We start from the raw sequence: 20,485 nt of genomic DNA, 5'->3' as shown, positions 1-20,485 counted from the left end.
ACATCAATTTGTCTGAAAGAAAATGGGGTTTTTAGATGAACTGTCAGCTCAATATGGATCAGAAGCATAATATGGTTGCCAAAAAACCCCATGGATCTTGGGCTACATTAAGAGAGATATAGCTGCCAGGAATTAGGAGCTGATAGTGCTTCTCCACCCCAATCAGGCCCCATCTGGCACCATGTTCACTTCTTGAAGTTACAAGAAAGAAGCCAGGGTGTAGCCAGAGGAAGGCAATCAGCATGAGGAAGGCCCCTGAGTCCATGCTACAGAAAGAGCAGGTGGAATTGGCGCTCTTTAGCCTGGAGAAGAGATGACTGGGGAGCGGGAAGAGGAACAGGAGGCCTTCAAGTATCTCAAAGTCCATCCTGAGCAAGTGGGTTTTGACTTCTCTTTGACCTCAGAGGGCAGAACAAAGAAGAAAGAGGCATGATTTAGTGAGTTCCCCCTCTACTGGAGGTCTTCCAGTAAAGGATGGATAGCCAATTGTTGGGAAGATAGTAGAGAGGATTCTTTTTCAAGTATGGGTTGTACTAAATGGCTGCTGAGGGCTCTTCTCACTCTATGATTCTATATCATCATCATCATTATTATTATTTTCAGACCTGGGAAAATTCCTCTCAAGGCAGATTGGCAACTAAGCTATTATATCTTCTATATAATTATAGAAGCTTTTGTTTTCATTTCTTTTCCCCATTGCTTTAATTAAAAAAAAATCTTTAGTAACTAAATAGAAAATATATACAGTACTGCTTTGAGGAATGACCATAAACTGCTTCTTTAGGGACATTCCAATGAAAAATGATTCCCCCCCCTTGGCACAGGGAAGAGAATACTGAATGTGATTTACTCAGCATGTGTCTTTTAAGTTTACAGGGTTTTTAAAACTCTAGGAAGGATTTAGGTATACTGAGCTGCATTGTTCTGCAAACATCTGCAATCTATAGTACAGGATGAAATTTAATAAAGTTTTTTTTAAAGCCTGCTATTGTTGGAACATGGTCAAAGCATTAGGAACTGTTCACATACGGTACCACTGTAAACAAATTCAAATGACTGGAGTCACTAGTGAGATTTGACAAATGATTTTAAACAAAGATTTTGCCTAATCTCCTTAATGATTTCAATGGCAAAAGGGAAACTTGCAGTGGATTTATTTTGTTTTTTTATAGAATTTTTTACAGAGACAGAATAGTGTGAGGGAAAGAATGCTGGTCATGGAGTCAACAGAGACTAGGGTTTAAATTCTACCCCTGACACTTACTTGTTGTGTCCTTTCAAATAAATTCTTTAGCATTCTGGAGTCTCTGTTTCCTCATCTATAAAATGGGAGTGATAACCTGTGGTAGCTAACTCACAGGGTTACTATGAAGTGCAACTGAGATAATGGATATAAGGTACTTTACAAATCCTAAAGCCCTTTATTAATGTCAGGCATCACTATAATTTCTGAAGATTGATCCTATAATGCTTAAGATTCTGTTAAGACTTTTGGGATATCGTGCCTAGAAGTTGTGTGTGGATCCTTATGGACAAAGATGCCGAGATGCAGCACCCAATCTAAATCCCTCCTTTTATTTCTTTCATCAGCTAATAAATGATTTGGCCCTGTAGCTCACTTTGGTAAAGTTGTGATCTGATCGACATGGGAATCCCAGCCGATAGGAGGACCCGGGAACAACTTGCAGAGGATGAGAAGGCATCCCTCCTGCCTGGAGTCCATCAAAAGACCCACAGGGAGGCCTTCTTCTCAATCTCTCAACATTGCATGGACATCAGCGGAAGAAGCAGCCAGGCACTCCATTGCTTCTGCTCCCAGGACTAGCCTACCTCTTCTTCTGATCATACATTCCTCTGGGACCCTAAAGCTCTGCTTCACTTAAATCCAATTCATGCGCATGTCAAGACATCACCCTTGTGAAGCCATTGGGCCTCTTCAGGAGTGAAGGATGAACAATAATATTGTTCTAGGACAATGGAACTTGTCATAAGTATAGGGGGAAAGAGCGTATGAGGCGGTAGTTGGAAGAAAAGTAAGCAGGGTAGAAGGGGTGTCAGGCTAAGTGATAAGGAAATGATAAGAGAGACCAGAAGCATTCTATAGTGTAGCGTACCGATCTGACATGAAGTATTACAGGAAACAAATGGCAATTTCCGTGTCCACATTTAGAGCCAGAATGGGCAATGGAAACTATCCATTCAACTCCCTCATTTTATGTAAGAGGAAACAGAGGCTTAGAGACGGTCAGTGAGATGTCAAAAGTCACACAGGCAACAAAATGCAATGTCACAATCCAATTCCTAGTCTTCTAAATCCAAAATCCAATCACTCTTCCCCCCCTGCCCCCTACCCCCATCCAGGTCTCCAATAATACAGTGAATATGTAAATGACAGGATTTAGTAGGCAAGAAGGAGAATTCTGGTAGCAGTGTTCAATCAGTCATCAAGATCCATGAATCCATCATTAGTAGGTGCTTTATTAAGCACCTAGTATGTGCCAGGCCCTGTGCTAGGCTCTAGGGATACATATTCGAAGAACACATAAGGTGGCAACGTTATGGAAGAGTAATCACAAGATGGGAGAGGATTTTCTTGGTAAAGAACTTGCTTGGTTTTCTTTTATTTCACAAGTAGCCAGATGAGCACATTCCTGGCTCAGCTCTAAAAAGTGGCTCAGAGCCTTCATCTAAAGAGGGAAAAATCTGGAAAACCTCCCATACCGTTGATGAGGGCGTAGGTGAGGATCATCACTGAGTTGTTAAGAAGGCTATTCTCCTCGTTGATGACACAGAGTGTTGCCTTTTTGTCTTCTTCTGAGGACTCCTTTGATGTAATCCCTGCTGACAGGTAAATGATGACCATGTCTGTATCTGAACAAAGAAACACAAATCAGATGTTACATTTCCATTCATTCTGGAGCCTGCCATTCAAACTTCCTTCTGATTGAGAACTGGATTTGGAGTCAGGAAGGGTTAGGTTCAAATCCTGTACCAACCACACACTCCCTGTGTGACCTTGGGTAAGTCACCTTACCTCCACTTGCCTTAGTTGCCTCATCTACAAAATGAGGGGGTTGAATTCAGTGGCCTATGAACTCCTTTCCAGCTCAAGATTAGTAATATTACAAGCTATTATCCTATCATCTATTGTCTCCATTCTTACACAATCATAGTATTTATGAGAGTTGGAAAGGACCTCATTGGCCATCTAGTTCAACCATAAAGGAATCCCCACTACACATATCTGGTGAATAGTCATCCATCTTCTGCTTGAAGACCTCCAAGAAACCCACCACTTGATAAGGCAGGCCATTTACTGTTAGACAGATCCAATTATTTGGATGTTTTCTCTGATGCCAAGCCTAAATCTCCCTCTCCTCGGTTCTTCCCTCTAGAGGCCAAACCAAAAAGTTCTAATCCTGTTTCCATTAGATAGCTCTTTAAATATGTGAAGAGCCTTCACTTCCTCTCTCCCCGAGTCTTCCTTTTTCCAAAATAAACATTCCCCATTCCTTTAGTGATCCTCATGGAACTTTCTTATCTGTTGACTCCATATTCCTTTTAGTTGTAATGGTCTTCACACCCGACAATATTTCATTTATTGTGGATCTTCAGGGAACACTTTTAAAAAGGGAATTTTCCAGTTAACCAAAGCTGACTTTTGGGGCACACTGCTTCACTACATTTAGACTATTTTTAATAAAGTCTTTCTAAAATGCATCCCATGCTTCCCTGCCTTCTTCAACAGGTTTCAATGTAGTTTGAAATTTTCTCAGCGACTTTGGGTCATTAAAATTACTGGTTAAATGAAGAAGATACATTTAGATGAAAAAGTAGCCAAAAAACCCTCCCCCACCACCAGATTCCAGATTGATCTAAAGAGAAACTTTCTAATATTGAGACCTCTCCCAAGTGGAATGATACATACAACCTAGGAGGCAGTGAGTTCTCTTTCCCAAGAGGTATGCAGGCAAACGTTGGATGTTGACATGGCGGGGTGGGGGGTGGGGGTCTCACTGGGACTTTTGTCCAGGTCCAGGCTGCACTGGTTGGTCTTTGAGGGTCCTTCCCACTCTGACATGCTGCGATCATTACAATGATCAGTTAACGTGCTGTTTCAGACAGGACCATTGAAATAAGGCTAAGGCTCCACTGAATGCTTCCAGATCAATGTCAAACTGTTGTGCTTTGATTGCTTAATGGGTGATAGAATGTGCTCTATTGTTAATAGTTCTCTTTATTCCTTCACGAACAGGCTGCCAACCATCACAGGCAACAGGGTGGAGTCAAGAGAACTCTGGTTTTCAAGTCTAAAGACCCGACTTTGATACACAGCTCCAGTGCTAGCTAGTTCTGTGATTCGGGTCAAGCCACTCAGTCCTTCTGTGCCTCAGTTTTCTCCTGCATGGACTTCTCCGTTATGGCCAGGAACCTCATCATCCTGCAAGATGGCTTAAGCCTTGGCACCCCCACCTCCTCAGAACCCTCCCGCCCCTGAGGCTCTCCCTTTGATTGGAGAGGCTGGGGATGGAGAGCTCTTCCTTGAACCCCTCATTTAAGGAGGGCACTGAGGCCAGCCATCTCTTCATTGCCCACCCGACTGCACTCTTCTGGACTTGACCATCAGGCTTCCATGCTGGGGACCTCTCCCTCCACCTTTCAGCTCCTTCTATGTGTCATCTTTATCATTAGATAATAAGTTCCTCGAGCGGAAGGGCCTGTCTTTCTTTTCTATTCCTAGCACTTAACGCAGAAGTAGGAGCTTAATAAAAGTTTATCGACTGCCTGACCTCCCTGTTCCTCAGCTTCTTCCTAGAAGTAACCCTCTTTGTGCTCTAGCTTCTTTGCCAAGTATGACCAAACAAGTTGAGATTGTGTGTGCTTCCTGCCCACCCACGAGCTCACTTTCTCATGTTCGTTTGCCTGTCACTGAAGCAGTTCAGGCCTTCATTTCTCCTGCAAAGCTTACCCTCACCACAAAGCTCAAGAATCCCCTGGGATGACTCTCATTCTGTAAATTCCACTTTTTTGAACTCACCTGCTTTTGTTTTGTTCAAAGCCTACTCAATTATTGGTTTCAATTGATTTCTATTGTTGTGAAGATATTTTGATGAGGGACAACCTATCACTTGACATGTCCAATCTCCTTTGACCTTCACAGGAAGGATGAGGCAGGTGAGGCTTACCTGTCCATGGTCACAGAGCTATTGAGGATATAGGGTGAGATTTGCACCCAGGTCTTTTTAAATAAATTCAATACTCCATCCATTAAGACATGTGGTCACTTTGTCAAATTTGGTGCAAGGAGATCCTTGAACACAAAAGGTTTCTTTCTTTTTTGGCTAGGAAATGGGGTAAAGTGACTTGCGTAGGGTCACACAGTTAGTAAGTGTTATGTGACTGAGGCCGGATTTGAACTCCGATACTCCTGAATTCAGGGCCGGTGCTCTATCTACTTCACCACCTAGCTGCCCAACACAAAAGGTTTCTACCTTTTCCTTCCTCCTGAAATTTTCTGGCTGAGGAAGAGTTAAAACAAATCCTAAAACGTGATTAATCCCCTCGCACACACCGGCTTTGACCCCAGGGAAATTGCATGAAACCTTTTTGTAGCAAGAGAATCTTTACCATCTCTTGGTGATTAACAGGTTCATCCTTCCAGAGCTAGAAGGGACCTTAAAGCCCAAACTTTGTTTTAGAGATGGGGAAACTGAGGCTCACAGAAAGGGAGTGACTTGTCCAAGGTCTCGTAGGCTGTAATAGAAATCTGAACCTGGATTCAAATCCAAGACTTCTGCCTCCCAATCCAGTGTTCTCGCTGTCCCTGTCTCTATGGAGAACCAGTCCCCCAGGCTTCGGGAAAGGCATCTCCCTATCCAACAGGATGGGTTGTCGCCACATTCCAACCTGATTGAATAAGCCCCGCCAAGGTGCCAATATGGGAACCTCAGGGTGGCAGAGAATGCTTTAGGCTGGCACTATGGTGAGCCCATGAGCTAAGCAGGAGAAAAGGCCCCAGGGGGGAGATGGGCATCCCCTCGGGGCACAGCCCCTCATCTAGGCCTGTTAATGGCACCACAGACGCCGACATCAGGGTGAAGGCCTCAGGCTCCTCCTGCCAGCTGAGGCCTCATCAGGGTTTCTCAGTGATGGGGAAAAGCCTCCAGGGAGCTGATCCTCTCCCCTCCCCCTCTTCCCCCTCTTCCTCACCCCCCCCCCACAGCCAGACTCATGCACCAAGCTGAAACAAAACCAGAGATCTGGTCACCAGACAAGCACGTGTTTTTTTTTCCAGGGCATTTCCCAGATTCAGAGAGGAAGGAGCACGTCTGCTCTGCAACCACCGACTATGAGCCAGCTGGGTGGCACAGTGGGCAGCGCTCTGGGCCAGGCTCTAATCCCGCCTTAGACACTCACCAGCGACTCTGAGCCTCAGTTTCCTCATCTGTAAAATCAGGATGATAACGGCACCCAACTGCCAGGATTGTTGCGAGGATCGAAGGAGATAATGTTTGTAAAGTGCTTAAAGCATTACATGATACTTTATACATAGATAGATTATATGATACTACGACTCCCTGAATCCTTGGATAGCACTGTAGCAATCAGGGAAAACACTGAGCTTCTCCAGAAGGCCTTGAGCAGTCCCTTAACCGCTGGGGTCATCCCCTAGCTCTGAGGCCATCCTTTTTGAGATTACCTCCTGTCACCTCTAGATGTATTGCGATGGCACAGAGCTAGTCATGTTGCCCCCTTCGTTAGAAGGTAGGCCTCTTGAGGGCAGGCACCGTTTGTGCTTTTCTTTATTATCTCTAACATGTATGAAGTAGCTCATAAGTGCTTGTCGACTGACTGACAGATCGAAGACCAGGCAAGCTCAGGAACACTTGTTTGTGGACTTCCTAGGGCAGTTTCCTTCCTGGTTCCTCAGGCATAGGACTAGACAAAATAAGGCCCATGCTAAGAGATGGCAGAGGCAGAGACAGAGAGATAGATAAAGAATGACAGAGACAGAAAGAGGTAGAGAGAGGCAGAGACAATGAGAGACACAGAGAGACAAAGAAAGAGAGAAGAGAGAGGATGAGTGATCTAGAACTTGAAAGAATCTCAAAAAGATCCACGGCTTTAGAACCCCAGCCTTTTCAGTCGACCCTGCTTTCATATGGTTGGGATGTACCTCCTTAGCCTAGATTGGGCAGCAAGATGGTGCAGGGAGTGCCAGGCCTGGAGTCAAGAAGACTCATCGTCATGAGTTCAAATCCAGCCTCAGACACTTACTAGCTGGGTGACCCTGGGCAAGTCACTTCACCCTGTTTGCCTCAGTTTCCTCATCTGTAAAATGAGCTGGAGAAGGAAACGGCAAACCACTCCAGTATCTCTGCCAAGAAAACCCTAACTGAGTCACAAAGAGTTGGACGCAACTGAAACGGCTGGACAGCCACCACCACCACTGAGGAGGATGTAGAGAGAAGAAGGAAGAGGAATCAGATGGAGAGTAGGCGCTATTCAGTCCAAGTCCATCTACTGAGCCTAATGAGTAAGACCGGCGTACGGGGTACTGGTGATCCTCTATCCAAACAAACGCAGTGAAAGGGAACCTATTGCCACCAGATGCAGTCCATCACATCCTGGCGCCGTTCTAGTTCTGAGTAAGTCCACTGGACATCTGGAACTGGATGTCTTGTAGATAACATAAATTCAATATGTTCAAAATGAGCTCATTCTCTTTGCCTCTAACCCCACCCCCATCCCAGCCTTTCCTATTACTGTGGAGGGCACCACCCTCCCTGTCTGCCAGCCTCCCAAGCTAGGTGGCATCCTGGACTCCTCACTACCGCTCATCCAAGGTGGTGCCAAGGCCTGTCCATTTCACCTTTGTGACCTCTCTCTGCTACATCCCTGCTCTCCTCTGACACTGCCACCACTCTGACAGAAGCTTTCACATCTGGGCTATTGCAATAGCTGCCTGGCTGGCCTCCTTTCTCTCTCCTCTCAGCCCTCAGGGTGATCTTCCACCAGCACAGTCTGACCCCGTCTTCAGTTTATTTAATTGATAAACTCCAGGGACTCCCTATCCCCTCCAGGATCAAACATAAAATCCCCTGGTGTTCAAAGGTCTTTAAAACCCACCTCCTCCATCCCTCCTCCCTGATTCTATAGTGCAGAGACACTGGGGTCCTTGCTGTTCCTCAAAGAAAACATCCCATCTCCTCGCCACAGGCATTGTCCTGGCTATTCCCCATACCTGGAAGGCACTCTCTTCTTTTCTCCATCTCCTGGCTTCCTTCAAGTCCCAGCTAGAATCCCCCCTCCTCCAGGAAGCCTTTCCTCTTTCTCCTCAGTTCTGGGGTCTTCCCTCTGTTGGCGACCACCATTTTTATTCTCTAGACTTCTTGTTTGAAAGTAGCTGTTTCTATGGAGCTGTACATCAGCTTCATGAGAGCAGGGACCTTCTTTGACCTGTCTTTGTATCCCCAGTGCTTAGCACAGTTCCCGGGCACATAGTAGGCACTTAGTAAATGCCTGGCACATAGTAGGTACTTAGTAAATGACTGGCACATAGTAGGCACTTAGTGCTTAGTGACTGACCTTCCTGTACTTCTCACTCATTTTAGTCCTATTCGCCAGCTGGGCTAAAGCAGATTATCAATTCTAACTCTTGGGAAACTCTTCAGATACTTGAGAATACAGATCACGTTCTTCCTTGGCCTTCCCCAGCTTCATCAGCTGACTCTTCTTGGACACAGTTTTGAGCTACCTCCTTCCCCCAGATGGGGCAGCGAACTGGTGCAGGGAAGAGTGCCAGGCCTGGAGTCAGGAAGAGGAGTCTTCCTGAGTTCAAATCTTGCCTCAGACACAGGAGAAAAGCAAGGCAGCCTCCAATAACATATAAACATAGATCCAGACTCTCATATGAACTCTGCCACTATGCCACTGTGTGACTTTGGGACAAGTTACGCTTCTCTGGGCCTCAGCTCATCAGGACGTAATCTTCTTCCAGTAGAATACAAGCTTCTTGAAGGCTTGGATTGTCTTATCTTTGTATGTCTTAGCACAATGCCTTGAATAAAGCAGGTACTTAATAAATTCTTAAAGAAGGAAGGAAAGGAGGGAGGTAAGAAAGAAAAAAGGGAGGGAGGGAGGGAAGGAAAGAAGGGAAGAAAGGAGGAAGGGAGGGAGGAAAGAAGGGAGGGAGGAAGGAAGGAAGAAAGGAGGAAGGGAGTGAGGAAGGAGGGAGGAAGGGAAGGAAGGAAGAAAAGAAGGGATAGAGGGAGGTAGGAAAGAAGGGGAAAAAGGAGGGAAGGAAGAAGGAGGGAAAGAAGGAAGAAAAGAAGGGAAGCAGGGAGTAAGGAAGGAAGAAAGGGAGACCATGCCAATACTAGAATGCTGACCCTGGAGCCAGGTGGAGCCTTGGAGCCATCTCATCCAATCTCCTTATTGTTCAGATTAGGGAGCTCAGGCCCAAGGAGGCTTGATGACTTGCCCAAGGCCTCGATAGAAGTAAGCATTGTGGGCAGGATTTGGACTCAGGTCCTCTGACTCTGGAACCAGGGCTCTGATTTTGTCCTTTCCACATCCTAGATGAAGCCTGAGCCGAGCCCCAGCCCTGGTGCTCTCAGCACAATGAAAGGTGAGGCGCTCCAGGTGGCTTCCCCCCGTTTGTCCCAATAGGAGGATCACGTATTTCTCACAACATCCCCTCCGATGCCCCCCTCCTTTTGTTAAAGAAACCATCCAAATAGGTTCTCCAAAAATAACAGCCCTCTGTATTTCTGGCATGTTGGTGTGCCCTCCCATGTTCTCCATATCCCTTCCTTGAGTCAGCCCACACAGCTGAATCCCAGCTGGTCTCTACTAAGTGAAAATTCAACGCATGCACCTTTGTGTATTTATAGTCTCACATTCATGCCTGTGACTGCTGGAGACAGGAATGAAAGATCAGATTGAGGGGCTCGCTAATCTCTCTGGGTGCATGCGTGACTCCAGGACCAGGCCAAGAGCTTCCAGGCTCACAATCAGCATTAGAAGATTTGGCTGAGACCCTGGCAAGTGATGCAGGCCTACTGCATCTCACGCCCATCACAATGTGTCTGAGTCAGGGTGATGGGGTGCAGATCCTGCAGCAAATGTGGAAAACCAGGGAGGGGGCTGCCTGCCCTGCTGGGGCAGGCATTCCCTGGGAACGGATGTCAAGGCCGGGCCCTCAACTTCTCTCCCGAGGGATCTCATTTTTACAGACTCTCCCGTAGACTCCGAGGGTGTGTCCGGCTACTTGATGACTTACTGGCGTGGAGACGAGTGCCATTGGTGGTGCTCCGGATCAGCTGGAAGGCCTTCTGGAAGCCCACGGCATGCTGGGTCGGGCTGTCGGATGACTTGATGTTGCTGACGAAGGTAGACATCTTTCTTTTCGTCTCGCTGGTGGCCGGAGACAGGAACGTCTTGTAGCACTGATCGAGGGAGCAGGTCCTCACAGTGTCCGCCACAGTTAGCACAGAGATCTTGGGGGGAAAGAAGCAAGTCAAATGTGGAATTACCTCACCATTTATATAAAATTCTGCACATGCCAGAACTCATGGCATGACAAAGCCCATAGAGACATTTTTGCAAATCTTTAAAAAAATTTTTTAAAATTTTTGCAAATCTTAAAAACTCACAACTAGGGATACAGAAATGCTGAGGGCACCGATCTGTTAGACTGGAAATGGATTGTGAGCACTGGTAAGGGATGGGGGATGGAGCTTTGGCCTCTGTTCCCAGGAGAAGTCAGTGGTATAGAGGTCATAAACACAAAAACATAGCCTACACAACTCAGAGAAAACCAGCCAGTGTGTCATGTAAAGCAAAATCGACGAGGTCTGTGTTGGGACATTGTTCTGTCATTTGGAAAAGGAAACAGAGCCTGAAGTGGGAAAGCCAAATTGATGTAATATTAGGTTTTGGCAGGTAGTAGATCATGGTGTGCTCTGGGTGAGCATATCTGTGTTATGGTGGAGGTTGGAAAAACTCAACCCCTGCTCCCCCCATCACATTAATCTTGGAGCAAAGGTGCAAATGGCCAGAGGAATCACACACAGACACACACACACAGACACACACACACACACACACACACCCCTTCATTAACTCCTAATACTGACATACATGACCAACAAGATGAAGCAGTCAGTATTTCACGTGGGAGAGCAAGCATGAGACATGGGCAGGGTGTTAAACACAAGGCTGCACCCACAAACCAGATCCTGCCAGGGTTTAAGAGCCAATCCTCAAAGAGTTGGAAAATATCTTTTTCCATGGGCTGCTCCAAAGATGGAGTAAAATAATTACAAACCCATCTGAAAACTTCCAAGGGTCAGAATGTACCTTGGATGGACCCCCAGAACCCTGTGGACATGGATGGAGAGGATTATCACCTTGTCATGTTCGTCGATGGAGTTCAGGATGACCTGGGCTGCATCCTTGGCGATCTGAAGCTGGGTTTCTGTGACTGAGGCACCATGGTCCATGATAACAACGATGTGTTTTGACTGGGGCCGGACCGTAGAGACATAGATAGGCCTGTGACACATACAAGGAGAACATTGGTGCCCAATTCCTTCTGGCTTGGGATTTCCTTCTGAATCTCCAAGTTCCCTCCATCAATCAACAGGTATTTTGATGTGTCTGGCACCAGGGCTGGACAATTGAGGTTCCAAGTAAAAATGAAACCATTCGTACCCTCCCAGATCTGACATCCAACTATCTTTCTGTGGTTCCTGGCCTGCTGATCCTCAGCCCTGGGTCCCTGCCCCTTCCCCAAAACGACCCATTGCTTCTTCTCTGATCCCTGAGCTACCCTGGCTACTGGACAAAGCTGAGCAAACACCTTGACTTGGTTGACTATGAATTCAATCAGTCTAAGCATTCACCTTGGGCCAAGGGGCATAGAGGATGGAGGGGATGCCCTCAGACCCAGGAAACCCTGGGTTCAAGTGCAGACTGGATGTGGGATTCTGGGCAAGTGCAAAACCTCTGTGGATTCTCCAAGAGGCCAGATTGCAGGGTTGTGAGTTCACTAAACCAATGTAATCACATGTCAATTAAAAAAAAAAACAAACCACGCTTTATCTCCAAGCCAGACTTCCAGGAAAGAATGAAGCTACTTTGGAAGTCCTGCCCCGGGGCGCTGCTGTCCTACTGGGTGGGTGCCCACGACGTACCCCACCCCCACCCCCACTCCTGACCATGTTTCATCCTGGCCACATCCTACCATGCACTTGTATCCCAACTCCTAGCATGGCATTTGACAATTAGTAGGAACTTAGTAAGCACGTGTAGATCGACCACTAGGTGGCACCAGAGTGCACAAAGCGCTGGAGATCTGAGCTCAAAACCTGCCTCGGACACTAGCCCTATTGCTCTGGGAAAGTTAGTTAATCTCTCCCTGCCTCGGTTTGCTTATATGTAAAATGGGTATGATAATAGCACCTACCTTCTAGGCTAGTAGTGAGCATCCCATGAGCTAACATATGTAAAGTGATCTGCAAACCTTGAGGTGCTACATAAATGCTAGCTATTATTATTGTTATCATTATTATTATTATTATTATTATTGATCTTTAACTTTGTATTCTATCTTGGAAAGTTGTCTGGGATACTGAGAGGTGAAGTAATTTGCCTGGGATCTCACAGCCTAATATGTCCTAGAACAGGACTTGAACCCAGAGTTTCCTGATTCTAAGCCCTGCCCTCTCTACTCATTGAACTAAGCTGGGGCCAGGCAACACAATGATGGGGTGCTGGGGCTGGAAGAGACCTAAGAAGTCATCTGGTCAGAGAAGGAGCCTGCAGTCCAGAGATGGGAGTGCTTCACCCAAGGTCACATGCCTGGTAAGTGGCCAAGCCAAACTCAAACCCAGGTCTTTGGCCTCTAAGCCCAGCACTATCTCTACCTCTCCATGCTGTTGTAAAAACTCCGATGGCCTGGGAATGCTGAAGGTTAGAGAACAACCTTGTTCCTGGAGCCGTTTCATAGGAATTTAGTCATCTGCCGATTATCTGTTTGCAATGATGAACATCTGGGGTCAATCTGTGCTTTTTTTCAAAACCGGAATTTGCTTTGAGGTTAGCATAACAGGACCCAGTTACTAAAGAGGTTTTGGTAGATGAAAACAAACAGAGCAGGGAGCTGTCATGGAAGGTCTTGGAGTCAAAGGACCCGGGTTCAAATTCTGTCATTTACTCTAGGTGATGTTGGGTGAGCCCTGTTTCCTCCCAAAGCCTGATTTTCTTCCTCTGAAAAAAAATGTCAGGGTCAGATTGGATGACCTCTGGGAGACCCCCTTCCCACTCTAAATGAAGTGTCTCTGAATTAGCCACCCTCCCCTCCCCTGAAGAGCCGCTACCTGGGGTGTCAAAGAGGGGCTTTGGGCTCAGGTGCGGGGATGGCCTCTCTAGCAGAGGTCTGTCCAAGTCACAATCTGTGATCCTGAGATCCCCATGACAGACAGAGGTGGCAGATGATAGAGCCTCAGGTGGGAGCCGGCCCTTCTCTGTCACAGACCCCTTTGGCAGTATGGTGGAGGCCAGCCTCAGCATAAAGGCACCAAATCAAACATAGGTGATTACAAAGGAAACCGATCTAGGAAAACATAATTATTTGTGTGTGGGTGTTCCAAAGTTCACAGACTCCTGGTTAAGAACTTCAAATCTAACTCAATTCCTTCATTTACAGATGAGGAAACTGAGGGCCCAGGAGGGAACTGCCCAATGTCTCACAGGTAGCAAGTATAGAGATGTGATTTGAACTCAGCTCTTCTGACTTGAGAACCTTCCATTGTTCCACACTGCCTCCTGATGGAGGACAGATTCAGAGCTGTCTGACTGCAATGATTGTATTGATCAAAGAGATTATCTATTTGTCTGTCTGTCTGTCTCTCTCTCTCTATATATATCTCCCTGTGTGTGTTTGAGAGACAGAGATGGAGGGAGAGATGAAGAATGGAAGAGGGAGACAGAGAAAGAGATGGAAGAAGAGGGAGAAGGAAGGATGAAGAAACAAAGAAAAATAAATAGAGTTAAAGAGGGATGGAGGAAAAGAGAAGATGGGAGAAACAGATTTATAAAAATAAAAACAGAGACAGAAAGCAAAAGAAGGAGGGAGAGAGGGGTGAGAGAGGGAGAAAAACACACAGAGAAAAAGAGATAGAGAGGGAGAGAGACAGAGACAGAGAGACACAGAGAAAGAGACAGACACAGAGAGAGAGAGAGACAGAGACAGAGAGAGAAGACAGGGAAGGAAGAAAGAAGGAGAGGGAAGGTGGGGGAGAGAGAAAGGGAGGAGAGAGGGAGAGAGAGAGGAGAGAGAGAGAGAGAGAGAGGGACAGAGAGACAGAGAGAGACAGAGAGAGAGGAGGAAGAAAGGGAAAGAAGAAAGAAGGAGGGAGAGGGAAGGTGGGGAGAGAGAAAGGGAGGAGAGAGAGAAGGAAGAAAAGAGAGGAGGGAGAGAGGGAGAGAGAGAGAGAGAGACAGAGAGAGGGAGAGAGAGACAGAGAGAATCCATTTATAAGTGGCATTCTTTTTTCCAGCACACAACCCAAAGCTGGAGAGACACTGCAGAGGGCCCTGCACTGGCCCAAGCTCCTGGACGTTGGTTGGGTTTGTCTTCCAAGGACAAAGGCCCCCTGCCTTTCCTCTCCGAGCACCGGCAGAGAATTCACCCAAGTCAGGCACCACGAGGCCTCTTATCTGGGCACTTTCAACGATGTTGTCAAAATACGTCAGAATCCGTCCTCCAGCGTCCCACATTTTGGGGTCTTTGTTTGCCAACATCAAAAACAGACCAACAAAAAGCCCACTTCTCTAGTGAAGTCGCATTCAGCTCATGCCCATTGCTTGGGGGTGGAGGGAGGGTTTGTGAGAAAGGGGTTTAATGAGTCTTCTATTCACAGTTTTAAAGCTGGAACAAATTAGAGGGATCTTGGGAAAGCAAGCTGGGCTTAGGAGCACTCTTTCTTTTCTCCCCCCGTGGATCCCCCACCCCAAATATCAGGCCTAACTTGGAGACGTGGCATGCCTGTGGAGCTCAGCGGTGTCCCTCCCTCATTTATGAACTTGCATGAGAACTGGGAGGCAGAGAGGGCTGCAAGATACCCCGAATCAGGGCTTGGCAGGATCAAGCCAACTTGTGTTTGAGCCAAAAGGCTTGTGTTGAGATTGGAGGGCCACCATTGGGCCCGCTTGGTGATTGCATGTGACTTTGATGGGAGCCAGTGGGGAATCAGGAGAAAGATGAGGCAGCCGAGGTGGTGGCTCCACAGGGACAGAGAGATGTCCCCCCCCCCCATCTTGTGGGAATGGGCAAGAGGAGAAAGCCAGGGGGAAGAGATGCTAGGACAGAGAGATTTTCCCAACGAGGACACTTGAGGCTTAACCTCTAATTAGGATTCCTAAGGTGAAAGAAGTCGGGAAGAGAATATTTTTTAATTCCACCCAGAATCACAAACTTGGAGCTGGAAGGGAATTCCTGGGTCACTGAATCCAACCCCTTCATTTTACAAATGGGGAAACTGAGATCCAGAGAAATTAAGGGACTCACCAGAGCTCCATATAGTTAATAGAGGTGGGCTTTGAAGGAGTCCTCTTAACTGCAAATGCAACATTTCTACTTTACTAAGCTTCCCCAAACCAGATCAGATCTTGGGGGTTATTGGATAGAAAGAGGTAGTGGGGGGGTTCTTTTAGAAAAAGGGATTGATCTGGAATTGGGAGACCTGGAGTAAATCCTGTCTCTACAGTTTACTGGCTGTGGAACCCGGGGTGAGTCACTTAGATTTTTTTGTGTCTCAGTTCCTCCATCTGTAAAATTAAGGGGAGGGGAGTCAATGCCATTAAGGTCCCTTCCAGCTCCCAATCTACAATCCTATAGCCTTGTTGGGCCTTCATTTCCTCACCTGTAAAATGGGGCTCAAAACGTTCACACGACCCACCTCCTAGGGTGATTGTGAGGACACCATTTTTAAGAATGTGAGTTGTTAGAAACAGCTGAGCACGAGTCAGCAACATCATGGTTTTTTTTTTTTCATTGCAGTTGTGGGATGTGCAAGTGTGGCCTGAGAATCAAAACACTTGGGTTTCCTCTTAGATCTAGAATGGAAGGGACCCCAGAGTCCAGCCTCCTCATGACAAAGATGAGGAAACAGACACGGAGAAATTTGTACCCAAACCTTGGGACATTCAGCCTACAGTGAGAAGGGACATTGGGAGGTGGCCGGCCCAAACTCCATCATTCTATGTCTGAGAAGACCAAAGCTGAAGGAGATGAAGTGACTTGGCTCAAGTCACCCATGGAGGAGCAGAGGGGGAACCAGAAACCAGGTCTTCTGGCCCCAGAGGCAGGGCTCCTGCCGCTTTTCCTCCCAGCTCTGCCCCAGCCTCAGTCAGTGACTCTGAGCCCTAGTCAAAGAGTGGGCTGGGTGATTTCTATAGCCCTCCTCAGTGCTACAAATGATGCCTTGGATTTCGTATAGAAGCAGGGAGGTCACAGGCAGGGACCAGGGCAAAGTCCCATTAAACCAGGGATGCTTGGAGCCTGCCAGGAAGCTAGGAGCTTTTCTCCAAGTTCAAGGGGGCCAAGAGAACTTGTGCTGGAAGGCTTCAGGAGAGGATGATTAAAGGATTGGAAAATGCAAACCCTAGGGGGACAAGCTCAGGGGCTGGGACCATTTAGTGCCTGAAGATGGAATGAACAATGACCATGGATCTGAAGGGTTAATAGCAAGAGCTCTGGTCTCAGACAGGCTGGGGAGGGGGCTTCTAAATGGTGTTTGGAGAGAATTGGCTTGGGTAATCCAACAAATGGCTCTGGTTTCCATTCTGGCATGAATTTAGAAATTTCCTGCGATAGCTCTTACAGGTGGGCCTTTAAAAGAAGGGTCACCCATCCCATTCATATTGGTGGATTCATCTGAGCCATGGCAGGCAAGAACAGGTGGCCTTGATGATTCCTAGATCTTCTCTACCCATCACTGAGAACAGTATGGCCCAATGGATAGAGCGATGCAGTGGGAGTCGAAAAGTCCTGGGTTAAAATATGACCTCTGAAACTTACTAGCTGTATGAATCTGATAATGTCTCTTAACCTTCCCAGTCTTCATTTCCCTCATCTGCTAAATGGGGAGGTTGGGTTTGATGATCGCTAAGGTCCTTTCCAGCTCTAAACCCACAATCCTATGATCAGAATGGCCTTAGAACCAACAACGTTTGAGAAACAGTGTTTCTACCCAGGCCATTGTCTACATTCTATTAGAAACAGAATTAAAAATAACAATAATTACTAGTGTGTGAGCTTTTGATTTGCAGTAAGAAAGAAATGCATTTTTCCAACTAAACCATGCACCTAGAAGGCAGAGTCCATGTTATTCAATGTCTCTTGCATCCCACAGGGTGCTGGATACAGAGCAGTGTCCATTTGTTGAATAAATGAGGCTCCAGATAGTAGGTACTGTGAAGCTGGAGGCTGGTGGAGTTGACTTCTTGGGGTTGAGTAGGGACAGGACCCTTCACTGGTCTAGGGAACTCCCAGGTGAGTAAACTCCTTCTAGCAAAGTAGATCTGCACCTTCTTGCCTTAGAGGGTTGCTTAGAGCACTAGGTTTAATGACTTGGCAGTATGTGTCTGAAGTAGGACTCAGGTCTGCTTGGCTTTGAGTCCAGCTCTCTATCCACTACACCATACTTCCTGGCAGAGAACAAACCCTTCCCCCACCCCTCCCAGCCCCCCAGTTTGGACTTCGTGGCCTGGCATAGTTTAAATGAGGTGCTGCCCCAAAGAAAAAGAGATAAAATGGTGAGCAGAGAACCTCCGGGCTCTGACCTGGACCTGTTCCACAGAACGAGTAATAAGGGGTGCTCTCCCTTGTGCCTACAGCTGTCAAAGCAGAATACAACTGTAGAGGGCTTTAGTGATGGCATTCTAAAATGTCATCAAATGAACACATTAACCCCAAGAAAGTAAACTTTTCCCCCATTTAATTTGGTCATCTATATACCTGGTTTCTGAAGCAATCAACAAGATTCATTTTTTCCCCTTCACTGAAAATGAGAGAGAGGGGAAATACGCTCATGAATGAACATTTTGCACAGGAATCCAATCACTTTTCATAAAGATATTTCTTGCAATGCCTAATCATTTTGTGTTTAATTTATAGGGATATCTATTTGTCATTGAGTCCCAGATCTCCGGGTCCAGCCCCCTCTGAAAGTAATGAATGAATAAGTGAATGAATGAATGGGTGAATAAGTGAATGAATAACCCAAAGTAACAGAAAATGTTGTACCTGCTCCGATGCTCATAGCTGCCCTTGCACCGGAACTTGTGTGCTGGGAAAACGGTGAAGATGCCTTCTTCAGAGCTAAAGTACTGCCACTTAATCCCGGGGTTGGACTTCAAATTGTCTGCAAGAACTAGAGGAAACAGGAAAATGAGATGCGGGCGCCCAACCCCCAGGTACAAAGTGACTTGGGCACCTGTTTGGAAGACGCTGCTTTCTGTGGGCACACTCCCCCACAAGTTTTCTGGCTCGCACTTGAATTGCTTGGCCACACTCTTACAAAAAGAACCCCAGAATGAGAATCAACCCATCAATCAGCAAATGTTTATGAAACCCCAGGGCGCATGCAAGTCATGCTATCCCTGTCCTCAAAGAGGGTACATTCTGTCTCCTGAGAATGGTGAAATTCCTATACAGTAAATGCTCAGTGTTTGCAAAGTCATGGGGTAGACTACATCGCTTTTCCTTTAGGAGTGTCAGCCTTAAAAATCCAGCTTCTCTCTTGTCTGATGCCCCTCGGACATGCACTTTGCATATCTTTCTCATCTGGCTCTTACAACAAGCCTATGCTCTTATTATGTCTGTTTTATAGACAAGGAAACTGAGGCTGACAAAAGTTAAGGGACTTGCCCAGGGTCACACAGCTAGTAAGTATCTGAGACCAGATTTGAACTCAGGTCTTTCTGACTCCAGGCTCTGTCTGCCTTTCAGAGTCAAATCTATGAAGTGGAATCTTGGATTTCAAGGAATTGATGATCAAGACCCTGTGGCAGGCAGCACTGAATATGGCACCCAGCCTGGTAGCATGTGCATGTGGCGCTGAAGAAATGCTTCACGAGGATGACCCCAGCACAGACAGCCTACAGGTGAGCAGGAAAGAAGAGGTTCTGAGGTCACCTGAGCAGTCTGGTCTTGGCAGAAATGCAGGGTAGGACTACCGGTCTATGTTTAACTGATAGCTGCAGTCAAGGTGACCCATTGCCTAAAGAGGTGGCGTTTCAATCACGTTTGAATGGCTAACACAAGGCTTACGGTCCAAGCAGACACTTACACGCTCCATACAAAACCAAACAGCTGCTGGACCCTGTGAAAATGCCGGGAGAGCAGCTGTGTGACCCTAACTCATGCCACAGATCATTGACATCCTCGACCTGACTGGACTGGAAAGAACCCAGACCAGCCAGCCAGCCAGGCTAAGGGAACTCCCAGTCAACATAACAAAAAAAGCCCTGAGGCATTGACACTAAAAATAAATATCCTGTTGGAGGGTTTAGTTTTGACACCTCATGAATACCTGAAAACTCTGGGCTGAGGCCTCCCTCCTGGAGGTGGGGGACACACACAGCCCATTAGGTCAAGGGCATCTTATTGTTTTCTGTGTCCTGGACCCTTGGGCAGCATCTGGTGAAGCCTAGGGACCCCTTCTCAGAATCCTGATTTTAAACGCATGAAATAAAACACATGGGATGACAAAGGAAACCTATTCTACTGAAACATAGTTATCAAAATATGTTTAAAAACAAGCTTATGGACTCCAGGTTAAGAAGCCCTGTGTTAGAGGGTTTTCTCTTTGGAAGGCAGCATGGTACAGAGGAGAGAGTCCCAGACCTGGAATCAGAGAACCCGAGTTCCAATCCTGGGAGTGATACATCCTACTTGTGTGACCTTGGGCTTCCTCCCCTGTAAAATGAGAGGGTTGGGCCTGACTGCCTTGGAGGCACCTTCAGTTCTGAATCTACCATACAATTCAATCTCAAATAACGGGAGCTGTCCATGTCTGAGTAGAAAGAGACTCCACACTCCTGAGTGTGAGAGATGCTCAGGAAGACAGGCAACCGTCCTTTCCTTCTCCACAAGGGGAGAGAATCAACAAAGGGAGTGTGAGAGGCTGTAAGGAGCGCTAACCTTGTAGGAGGAGCTGGATACTGAAGGAGGGCGATGGGGACCTTCAGGAGGAGGACCGGCCTCATTTTAGATTTCACAATAAGGGAGAGGGAGGCCAGATACAGAACACTGATTATTGGAGTTTCTGAGAAAGGGAACTGCAAAGTGTTTGGTGTGGAGGGTGAAAGGTGATAGCGCAGCTATAATTTCAGTCAGAGGAAACTCCTGGTTTGCACACTTTCTGTACCAATGCAGACCAGCAACTCCTCTGTAGTGTATAGTCTTAAAAGT

The 20,485-nt window shown here is 46.8% G+C and overlaps 1 protein-coding gene across 2 annotated transcripts in view; it reads right to left on the bottom strand.

Moving 5' to 3' along the window:
* CACHD1 (cache domain containing 1) overlaps positions 1 to 20,485 on the bottom strand; it is a 244,897-nt gene that overhangs the window by 58,513 nt on the left and 165,899 nt on the right. For both annotated transcript variants that reach the window (XM_020993119.2, XM_020993120.2), the window contains exons 5-8: positions 18,317 to 18,443; positions 11,415 to 11,559; positions 10,286 to 10,502; positions 2,722 to 2,871 (exon numbers count right to left, since the gene is read on the bottom strand). In XM_020993119.2, the coding sequence (XP_020848778.1) occupies positions 2,722 to 2,871; positions 10,286 to 10,502; positions 11,415 to 11,559; positions 18,317 to 18,443 (639 nt within the window). The remainder of the gene's footprint in view (positions 1 to 2,721; positions 2,872 to 10,285; positions 10,503 to 11,414; positions 11,560 to 18,316; positions 18,444 to 20,485) is intronic.

The sequence above is a fragment of the Phascolarctos cinereus genome, unplaced genomic scaffold (genome assembly GCF_003287225.1).
Source record: "Phascolarctos cinereus isolate Bilbo 61053 unplaced genomic scaffold, phaCin_HiC Scaffold_5;HRSCAF=322, whole genome shotgun sequence".
NCBI classification, from domain to species: Eukaryota; Metazoa; Chordata; class Mammalia; order Diprotodontia; family Phascolarctidae; genus Phascolarctos; species Phascolarctos cinereus.
The sequence above is the reverse complement of the archived record's forward strand: the minus strand, read 5'-3'. Positions and strand labels throughout refer to the sequence as shown.